The sequence below is a fragment of the Podarcis cretensis genome, assembly GCF_951804945.1.
Source record: "Podarcis cretensis genome assembly, chromosome: 13".
Lineage (NCBI taxonomy): Eukaryota > Metazoa > Chordata > Lepidosauria > Squamata > Lacertidae > Podarcis > Podarcis cretensis.
In genome coordinates, this window is record NC_137182.1 from 53,251,286 (window position 1) to 53,261,893 (window position 10,608).

General features: G+C 46.4%; 1 protein-coding gene across 2 annotated transcripts in view; it reads right to left on the bottom strand.

The window, feature by feature from the left end:
• TP53 (tumor protein p53) overlaps nt 1–9,391 on the bottom strand; it is a 30,640-nt gene extending 21,249 nt beyond the window's left edge. Inside the window, exons 1-3 of one of the 2 annotated variants that reach the window (XM_079952039.1) lie at nt 9,237–9,391; nt 2,432–2,543; nt 668–859 (exon numbers count right to left, since the gene is read on the bottom strand). In XM_079952039.1, coding sequence (XP_079808165.1) covers nt 668–859; nt 2,432–2,506 — 267 coding nt within the window. In that variant the 5' untranslated portion in view covers nt 2,507–2,543; nt 9,237–9,391. Of the gene's footprint in view, nt 1–667; nt 860–2,431; nt 2,544–8,628; nt 8,659–9,236 lie in introns of those variants that run through there. The other variant, XM_079952040.1, reaches the window with a different exon arrangement.
• Nucleotides 9,392–10,608: the final 1,217 nt, after the last annotated feature.

Sequence of the window (10,608 nt, forward strand, 5' to 3'; positions counted from 1 at the left end):
CTGACAAAGGACAGCTGGGCATAGAATGGGCCCAGTTACCTTCAGTAGCTTATAATAATTTAATAATAATTTATTATTTATACCCCGCCCATCTAGCTGGGTTTCCCCAGCCACTCTGGGCAGCTTCCAACAGAATATTAAAAGGTAAAGGGACCCCTGACCGTTAGGTCCAGTCGTGGCCAACTCTGGGGTTGTGGCGCTCATCTCACTTTACTGGCTGAGGGAGCCAGCGTCCAGCTTCCGGGTCATGTGGCCAGCATGACTGAGCTGCTTCTGTCAAACCAGAGCAGCGCACAGAAACGCCGTTTACCTTCCCGCCGGAGCGGTACCTATTTCTCTACTTGCACTTTGACGTGTTTTCAAACTGCTAGGTTGGCAGGAGCAGGGACCGAGCAACGGGAGCGCACCCCGTCGCGGGGATTCGAACCGCCGACCTTCTGATCGGCAAGTCCTAGGCTCTGTGGTTTAACCCACAGCGCCACCCAACAGAATATTAAAAACATGATAAAACATCAAGCATTAAAAAATGCCCTAAACAGGGCTGCCTTCAGATGCTGAGGGCCTCATCAAACCTAAATCCGGCCCTGAATGCAACCCAACCCATTATTATTTTTTAAAATAGATCTTTTCCCCCGCCCCACTTCCACCCCCCTGCCCAGCTCCGTACGGTGTAGGTGACGGATTTGGCGGTCCCCGACGGCTCAAACTCCAACTCGAACCCGTGCTCGCCAGGGTAGTTTTCAGTGGAAGGGACGGCGGAGGTGGTGGAGAGGATTGTGGCCTCAGTGCTCTGTTCGCCCGCCTGGGGGGCACTGCCCTCCTCCGGGAAAGGAAGGGCAAAGGTCTCCAGGGTCAGGTCCTGGAGAGGGGTGGAGGGTGGGAAGAGAGAAAGAAATTAAAAAGAGAATTACGGGGTTGCAAGTTGACGGGACCTGAGCGAGCCGAAGCAATGTGGTCTGAGCAGGACACGTGCCCAAACATCATTATCATCATCTTCTTCCAGTGGTACCTTGGTTCTCAAACTTCATCTGTTCCGGAACTCCGTTCCAAAACCAAAGCGTTCCAAAACCAAGGCGCGCTTTCCCGTAGAAAGCAACGCAAAACGGATTAATCCCTTCCAGTCTTTTAAAAGCAACCCCTAAAACAGAACTTTAACATGAATTTTACTATCTAAGGAGACCGTGGAGCCATAAAAATGAAAGCAAAAAAACCATGTACTGCAGTCACACAATCAATCAATCAATCGGTAGCCGAAAGATACCGTATTTTCCGCTCCATAAGACGCACCTAGTTTTTAGAGGAGGAAAACAAGGAAAAAAATATTCTGAATGAAACAGTGGGTGCATGATTTTTGTGGTTCATGCTGTGGCCACAGCCACGATATGTGATTTGATGGTGAGTTTGGGGTAGCCCAATGCAAAAATCCTGAGGATCCATGTGGACCCGTGCTTTGTAACCATGTATTTGCACCATTGTGGCCCCAGGAAACAGTGGGTGCGTGGGATTTTTTTTGGTGCAGGCTATAGCCATGGACATGCTATGTGATCTGATGGTGAATTTGGCGTGACCCAATGCAAAAATCCGGAGGATCCATGGGCTTTTACCTCCCCCCTCCCAGGCAGCCTCCTTTATCTCTAGTGTCCCTTATCTCTCTCCCGATCGCTTGCCGATCAGCTGCTTCCTTTCAACACCCCCTTCCCTCTTTCTAAAAAAAAAGAGCATGAGCAGCTTTTCTCCCCTGGGCAATTCGGCTCCAGGGACCACACATTTGCTCCATAAGATGCACAGACATTTCCCCTTACTTTTTAGGAGGAAAAAAGTGTGTCTTATGGAGCAAAAAATACGGTAGTTTTCTATTTAACTTACATTATAGTCCAAAGGCTATTCATCAGGAAATAAGCATTTGTTTTAAGTTTTTCATGTGTGCTAAAACTCAGTCTAAGTTAAAAAAAAAAAACAAAAAACCATTAAACCACATCAGTTAACAAACATGGCTACATATGCTATAAAGTTATTGTTTTAGTTAAATAGTTTCGATTGTTATTAAGGAAATGGTTATTTTTCTCTTTCCAACAAAGTACAGCAGAAAAGTTGCCCAAATATAAACAGTTCACTTATTAAACCTCACAATAATTACACAATTATCTCTCTATGTATTTCTAACAGTATAACCAAATCAGTAATTTTTGATATAACTGTAAAAACCACTCTGAAAATTTATTCATTCCAAAAATGAAACCTTCATCTGGTTGTAAATATTAAGATTATACCAGCAATAATGAATCATTCTGTAAAAAAATTAATGATTTAAATCAAGTCTTACTGACCTAGTGATTTAAATTGATCTGATTTAAATCAAATCCAACCTGTATTAAATTAAACCGCCCTTGGGTTCCCTTTTCAACTCTACAATTCTACTAATTCCACCTACCTCAAAATCTTTACTGGACTGCATGCAATTCCATAGCTTATTGAACTCCGTGTCGGATTCAAAAAACGGTTCCATCTTCAAAGCCGGGAGCAGGAGAAGCAGACAGATATTCCTTAAAAAAAAAAAAAAGATACAGATTTGTTAGATATTGGTCCCTCTATCTCAGGCCTAGGCAAACTCCGGCCCTCCAGGTGTTTTTGGGACTACAACTCCCATCATCCCTAGCTAACAGGACCAGTGGTCCGGGATGATGGGAATTGTAGTCCCAAACATCTGGAGGGCCGGAGTTTGCCTAGGCCTGCTCTGCCTCCTTTGTTCATTCAGCGTCCTCCAGCCCAATGCCTTTCCAGATGTTTTGGACTACAACTCCCATCATCTGCAGCAGAGGATGATGGGAGTTGTAGTCCCGAAACATCTGGAGGGCCAGAGTTTGCCTAGGCCTGCTCTGCCTCCTTTGTTCATTCAGCCTTCTCCAGCCCAATGCCTTTCCAGATGTTTCGGGACTACAACTCCCATCATCCTCTGCTGCGGATGATGGGAGTTGTAGTCCAAAACATCTGGAAAGGGAACTGGATGGAGGGAAGAGGACTTTGTTTCAAAACAGGTAATCTGCTAATCATAGTTCTCTTTCTCCCCCTTACACCAAAGCAAACCATCAAGGGGGGTGCGCAGAGACGATACCTAGGTCACTCGTATATATGAATTTATTTGCAATATTTCTGCACAGCAATAGAAACACAGGACTGTAGATTGGTCCATCTAGTCCAACCCCTTCATCTGGTTGTAACTATTAAGATTATACCAGTGAGAATCAGTATTTCGGGGGGGGGGGGGATTTAAATCAAGTCTTACTCACTAGTGATTTAAACCGATTTGATTTAAATCAGATTCACCCTGGAAGCAGCCTGCAATCGAATTGGCTCATTTTGCTGCTGCATCCCACTGCTGGCTCATGTCTAGCTACAGGGGTCCCTTGGTTCTCAAACGCCTTGGAACCCAAACACTGCAAACCTGGAAGTATGTGTTCTGGATTGCAAACTTTTTTCAGAAGCCGAACGTGCTCCATTTTGAGTGCCACACATCTGTTTTGAGTGTTACGTCTGTTTAGAGGTCTGTCTGTTTTTGCTATTTATTTTGCCTTTTTGTTTTTGCGGCTCTTTTTGTTGTTTTTGTGACTGTGCGGAACCCAGTTCAGCTACTGATGGATTGTGTGACTGTAGCACATTGTTTATTGCTTTCATTTTCTGGATCAGCACTCTCGTTAGAGCAAGGGTAGGCAAACTAAGGCCCGGGGACCGGATCCGGCCCAATTGCCTTCTAAATCCGGCCCGTGGACGGTCCGTGAATCAGCGTGTTTTTACATGTGTCCTTTTATTTAAATCCATCTCTGGGTTATTTGTGGAGCATAGAAATTCGTTCACTCCCCCCCCCCCAAATATAGTCCGGTCCCCCACAAGGTCTGAGGGTCAGTGGACCGGCCCACGGCTGAAAAACGGCTGATCCCTGTGTTAGTGAGTAAAACTCATGCTAAATGGCTGTTTTAGGGGTTGTTTTTAAGAGGCTGGAACGGATTAATCCGCTTTGCATTACTTTCTATGGGAAAGCACGCTTTGGTTTTGGAACGAACCTCCGGAACAGATCGAGTTTGAGAACCAAGGTACCCCTGTACTAAGACCCATCATTCATCATTGGATGGGAAAGATAATAAAACATGGCAAAGGCATAGCTGTCAACCGTCCCTTAGTTGGCGGGAAAGTCCCTTATCCCAGCGCCGTGTCCCGCTGCTGTCCCTTATTGATGATGTCCCTTAAATTTCCCGGGTTTCAAAGGAAGCAGCTCCTCTCCCTCCCTCCCTGCCGGCCAGGGAGGAGGGAGGCTCCAACTGTGTTGCTTGGCTGCGTTGCTCACCCAATAAGGAGTCTGAGAACGACCGGGGGGTGGAGCTTGCATGCCTTGTGCCAATCAAATCGGCCGCCTTGCCTGGGGACTCGCCTTTGCTCAGCGCTTCCCAGCGGAGAGGGGACGGTGGTTTTCCTTGCTGCATCCCCTTTGCCGGGTTGCTGCACTGTGGGAACCACCACTTGAGGCTTCGTTTGGCTGCTGGCTGGGCTTTCTGCCTTTGGCTCAGAGGGGCTCAGAAGCTGAACATACCTGTGCTTGGAAAATCCCTTATTTTGGCTGCTGATCCCTTATTTTTGAGGCTGCTGGTCCCTTATTTTCAAATCTGTAAGTTGACAGCTATGGGCAAAGGAAGGAAAGCTTATGACCATTTTCAGTTGCCGAAGGATCCCAAACAGGTGTCAATCAGCCAAGGAAGAGATCCTTATGGCCTTACGGATTCTCCCAGAATCTTAAATATCCCGAAATTCTCAGGCTCTACTAAGCTGAACTCTCTTGGCACATCGCTAAGTTTAACCAACTAATACTGACCACAGGAAATAGACTTAACTCAATTATCTGATCATGAGAGCAGCAACTCGTGGGCACCACGTAATAATATGTATTCCCCATATTCCTACAAAACAAAAGCTGGCTTAAAATACTGAGTATTTGGGGAAGAGGCGGCTTCTCAACTTATGCTAAAGCATTCTTCTATACCCGATGCTAATCTCTCGAAAATATTTATTCAGGATGGAACATGCCACCGGTCCACAGTGTGGGGTTTGTTTTTTGTCTTCTCCCCGCCTCCTCACCTATTCACTTTTCTCTGTTTTTACTAAAATTAAAAATGCAATCCAAGTATACACTTTGTTATAAGAAAAATACTGCTCCCTTTCCCTTACTCTCCTTTTCCCAACTCCCTTGTTGCCTTTCTTGGGGCCAACAGGAAAAAAAATATTAAGTACTTAATTCATTCTGGAGGTCCGTTCTTAACCTGAAACTGTTCTTAACCTGAAGCACCACTTTAGCTAATCGGGCCTCCCGCTGCCGCCGTGCGATTTCTGTTCTCATCCTGAAGCAAAGTTCTTAACCCGAGGTACTATTTCTGGATTAGCGGAGTCTGTAACCTGAAGCGTATGTAACCCGAAGCATATGTAACCCGAGGTACCACTGTATATGAAATCCAAATTTCCAGCAGATCTGCATTTGAAACCAGGAGCCCCACCAGTTAAACCAGGCATGTCCAAAGTCCATTTCGGGGGCCTAATCCGGCCCACCGGTCAGTTTAATCCAGCCCCTGTAGTGCTTTATTTCCTGGGGTAAAATCCTAAAAAAATCTCAACAACTTCAGTCCTAAAAAAAGGAAAGGTTAACAACTTTGGTTGGCCCTCAGGGCCCTTCATTTCATCAAATCTGGCCCTCTTTGAAAAAAGATTGGACACCACTGACTAAAATAAAAAATGCAATCCAAGTATGTGCTTGTTGTAAGAAAAATACTGCTCCCTTTCCCTTACTCTCCTTTTCCCACCTCCCTTGTTGCCTTTCTTGGAGCCAACAGGGAAAAAAAATATGAAATCCAAATTTCCAACAGATCTGCATTTGAAAGCAGAAGCCCCACCAGTTGAATGCATTTTGGGTTAAAAATAAAAATCCATTTATTCATTAGGAAGAGCAGGATATAAATTTTCATAATAATAATTGCACTGATAAATAAGTAAAATTTATTCTTTTCTGTGCATGCACAAATAACCCTAAGCAGGCAATCAGGATTTTATTTATGTTAAGTGTCGAATTAATATGTTTAATTTTATATTTTGAAGATCTAAGGATGTTAATGTTTAAGTTAAATTTTATCAGAACTGTGATTTGGAAAACCGTTAAAAGGACATGCAATGAAACTCAACCAAGAGGAAGCGAGGAAGTCACTTAACAATGTTAACAAGTGTAATTTTCAATAAGGCTATGATTGATGTTTGTTTGTCTTATGTGTTTGTTTGTTTATAATGTTGTGAAAACATAGACTATATGGAGATGGCAGAAATGACTGGCAGAATCCGAGACCTGGGAGAAGAATCGGTGGAAGAGGACTGGAAGAAGTTCAAAGATTATCTGCAGAAACACTGCAAAGTTTATGAATGTTAAAATGATGTTAGATATGATAATATTATGGCATTAGTGATACAGTTTGAAAAAATATGCAAAAAGGTAATAGAAAGAGGGTAAATGGCTAAAGTTATATTATGTCAAAGTAATCAATATGTTAAAGGTGTTTTAAAAAACAAGGAGAAAAGATCAGAGACATAATAGAATGATTCTAATAATTAGAAATGAGTTTTGAAAGAGGGCAAGGATTTGCTGTATCTGATTGGGTAAAGAGGAACACAAAAAAGGGAGGCGCGAGGAAGTCAAGAAAGAAGGTTAATTAAGTATGGATTTTAAAGATGGAGTTTTTATTTTTCTTTTGTAATTTTATTTTTCTGTATTTTTATTTTTTTATTTTTTGTGTATTTTTGACTGTGTTTGTTAGTTTTTCCTTACTTTTGTTGTTGTTATGTGTTTTTTCTTTCTGCAAAAGTTTAATAAATATATTTTAAAAAATAGATTAGAAATTTATAGGGGGCTAATTGATTTTCCTGATGATGTCTAATAAAAATAATAATGAAAAAAATAAATATATAATGTTGTGAAAACCAATAATTTTTTTTGGGGGGGGGGGGGGACACCCTAAGCAGGCAATCGGTGTAGGAAAAAAATAACAGATAAGAGGAAGGCCTAAACTCTCCTTCCCCAGGCAGAAACGTTCTTAGTACGTTCCTTTCCGGCCTCCAGGCAGGAAAGGGTTCTTTGGCCTGGGCCGTACCATTCCTTAAGGCGGGGGGTGTATAATGAGAAAGCTCTTCAACTTCGCTTCGCTCCCTATCGTGTCTCCACACACAATCCTTTCTACACCGCTGCACCGCTTCACACACGACGCTCGAGTTATCAGAAGGGCAAAAAGCGCCGCACACAAATGTATAAGGCGCCTAGCAGTTCCCCATCACCCCTCCTCGCATCGTTATGGTCCCTTCTGACACCAGGCTGGATGCCAGAGAGGACTGTACCATGTAGCAGGTTTCCGGACGGGGGGGGGGGAAGGAGGAATAGGAGATGGTAAATCTAGGGCAAGGGTTTAATTCTATTAAAGGGGCAGGGACGCATTTAGGGGGGATTCGTTCCCACGGTGGGGTTTGGGGTTTTTGTTTTTTTTTTGCCTGCCTGTTGAAAAAAAGGAAATCAATGATTGGGACTAGTGTTGGGTTTATGCACAAAGGAAAAGCTGCAGTTTAGGGCACAAAAATAATGACTAAGTTTTGGATACAATAAAAGGATAGCAGGCTTTAAAAGCAGACGTTAAAAGTTTTCTGACTTGCAAATCGTCCAGTATTTTGCACTCAAATGAATTTCATGTGCAAATAAATTGAATGCATGGAATGTTTGTAGCAGCATCCTCTCCTAGCGAGTAAACTTATTTGCATATGAAATACCTCCGGGACACTTTGATAAATCAATAATATTGGGGGGAGGTGTCAGATTTTTTGGGGGGGTCGAGACATACATATTACGTCGGTTCCATTTACCCTCTCACAAACACCTATGCACAAAAGCAGTCTTCCTCAACATCTGGCGCCCTCCAGATGTTTTTTTGCATTCCAAAACAGCTGGAGGGAACCAGGGTATTTTTCTTTACAGGACGGTGGAGCGGTCGAAAACTCCGAGACGGAAACATTTTTTAAGCAGGAAACTTCCTGCTCCCTCTCTCTTGCCTGCCCTTCCCTGCAATTTTTGCACACTTCAATTAAAAATTGCATTGGGGGCCTCAGACCTCAGTAAGGATCGGGATCGCACCCCCCCCCAAAAAAGTAACGTTTCCCCCCCCTTCCAGAAAGATCTAGAAACGTTGCCTCTCCCGGGCTCGGCCTCTCCGCACCGTTTACCTGGGAGTAAGCCCCACTGAACACAATGGATCTACCTTCCGAGGAAGCACACTGGCTCTTAAGCAACATCTTAAAAAAATAAGCTTGCAAGTTGCAATTCCGTTTTTTTGCATTCCCTGGTAGGATTCGGAGCGGCTTACTTCCCGAGTAAACGCCTGCGGGGATGGGGCCGCGAGCTCCTTTTGTCAATCACCGAGGGACGCACAAGAACGGGGGTGGGAGAGAAGGAAGCCCCGTTTTTCCGACCCTCTTGGGGGGCAGAGTGGGGTGAGGTGGGGGGGAGAGAGATTGGGGAAGCGCCTTTCCTTTCTCCCCCCGCCGTGCTAAGCGAAAGTTCCTCACCAAAGCGAGGCCTCCTCCTTCTCTTTGCACGGGCAAATCCCGGGGCGGCCAAGCTAACCTTCCACGGGATGGAATACTGCGGCCGCCAACGTTCCACGGGATAGAACCTGACGGCCGCCAACGTTCCACGGGATGGAATACTGCGGCCGCCAATGTTCCACGGGATGGAATACTGCGGCCGCCAACGTTCCACGGGATGGAATACTGCGGCCGCCAACGTTCCACGGGATGGAATACTGCGGCCGCCAACGTTCCACGGGATGGAATACTGCGGCCGCCAACGTTCCACGGGATAGAACCCCGCGGCCGCCAACGTTCCACGGGATAGAATGCGACGGCCGCCAACGTTCCTCCCGTGGAACCCTGGCGCTGGCAACGTTCTACGCCCCCGCTCCTTTTTCAATGGGGCTCATCCGTGGGACGGAAGCGGCTCATCGGCCGGTGACTCAACCCCGCCAGAAAAAAAATAAACAATTCCGCATAACCCGCGCGCGCGCGCGCGCCTACCACGGCCTGGCCTTTACCCGGGTGGGCAGGAACTCGGTTTTCTAAACACTCCCCCCCCCCCAAAAAAAAAGGAAGGGCAAAGGCTGTGGCAATCTCTTTACCTGCTCCAGGTAGCGGGCCCTTCACCAGCAGCCCGGCCTCGCCCCTCGCCCCTCGCCCGACTGAACTGTAAGCGGCGGCGGCAAAATCAGATGGGATCAGGGGAGGCGTGGAAATGGCCATGCTGCGGGGATTCCCCTGTTTGGTTCCCGCGGGTGAGCTCGGTCTCGCGAGCGGAAGCCGCGGGCGCCATCTTGAGGAAGGGCAAGGGGTTTGGGGCGGGGCTTGGCGAGGCGAGCAGCTGCGCGACAGAGTCCAGGCGAGGAAGCTGCTGCCCGCCCGTGGGATCAGTTATACAGTACAGTACTGTATCCCTGAACACGCTTCCGGGCTTCGTGTTGAAAATGAAAGTTTCGGACACAAGAATGCAAGGCCAGTGGCTGGCCAGATGCCGCCCCCACCAAAGCCCTTTTAACCCCTGGCATTCAGAGATAGACTGCCTCTGGCTATTGAGGATGCATTCATTTAGCTCAGGTATCCCCAAGTTAAAAAAAATTAAAAGACGCCTGCTTCTTGGGAGGAAAGCAATGACAAACCTAGACAGCATCTTAAAAAGCAGAGACATCAACTTGCCAACAAAGGTCCGTATAGTTAAAGCTCTGGTTTTCCCGGTAGTGATGTATGGAAGTGAGAGCTGGACCATAAAGAAGGCTGATGGCCGAAGAATGGATGCTTCTGAATTCTGGTGCTGGAGGAGACTCTTGAGAGTCCCATGGACTGCAAGAAGATCAAACCTCTCCATTCTGAAGGAAATCAGCCCTGAGTGCTCACTGGAAGGACAGATCCTGAAGCTGAGGCTCCAAGACTTTGGCCACCTCATGAGAAGAGAAGACTCCCTGGAAAAGACCCTGATGTTGGGAAAGATGGAGGGCGCAAGGAGAAGGGGACGACAGAGGACGAGATGGTGGGACAGTGTTCTCGAAGAGACCAGCATGAGTTTGACCAAACTGCGGGAGGCAGCGGAAGACAGGAGGGCCTGGCCTGCTCGGGTCCAGGGGGTCATGAAGAGGCGGACACGACTAAACAACAACAACATCCCCAAACTCAGCCCTCTAGATCAGGGGTCAGCAAACTTTCAGCAGGGGGCCAGTCCTCTGTCCTCAAACCTTGTCAGGGGCTGGACTATATTTTGGGGGGGGAAATGAACAAATTCCTATGCCCCACAAATAACCCAGAGATGCGTTTTAAATAAAAGCACACATTCTACTCATGTAAAAACACCAGGCAGGCCCCACAAATAACCCAGAGATGCATTTTAAATAAAAGGACATATTCTACTCATGTAAAAACACGCTGATTCCCGAACGTCCACAGGCCGGATTGAGAAGGCGATTGGGCCGCATCCGGCCCCCGGACCTTAGGTTGCCTACCCCT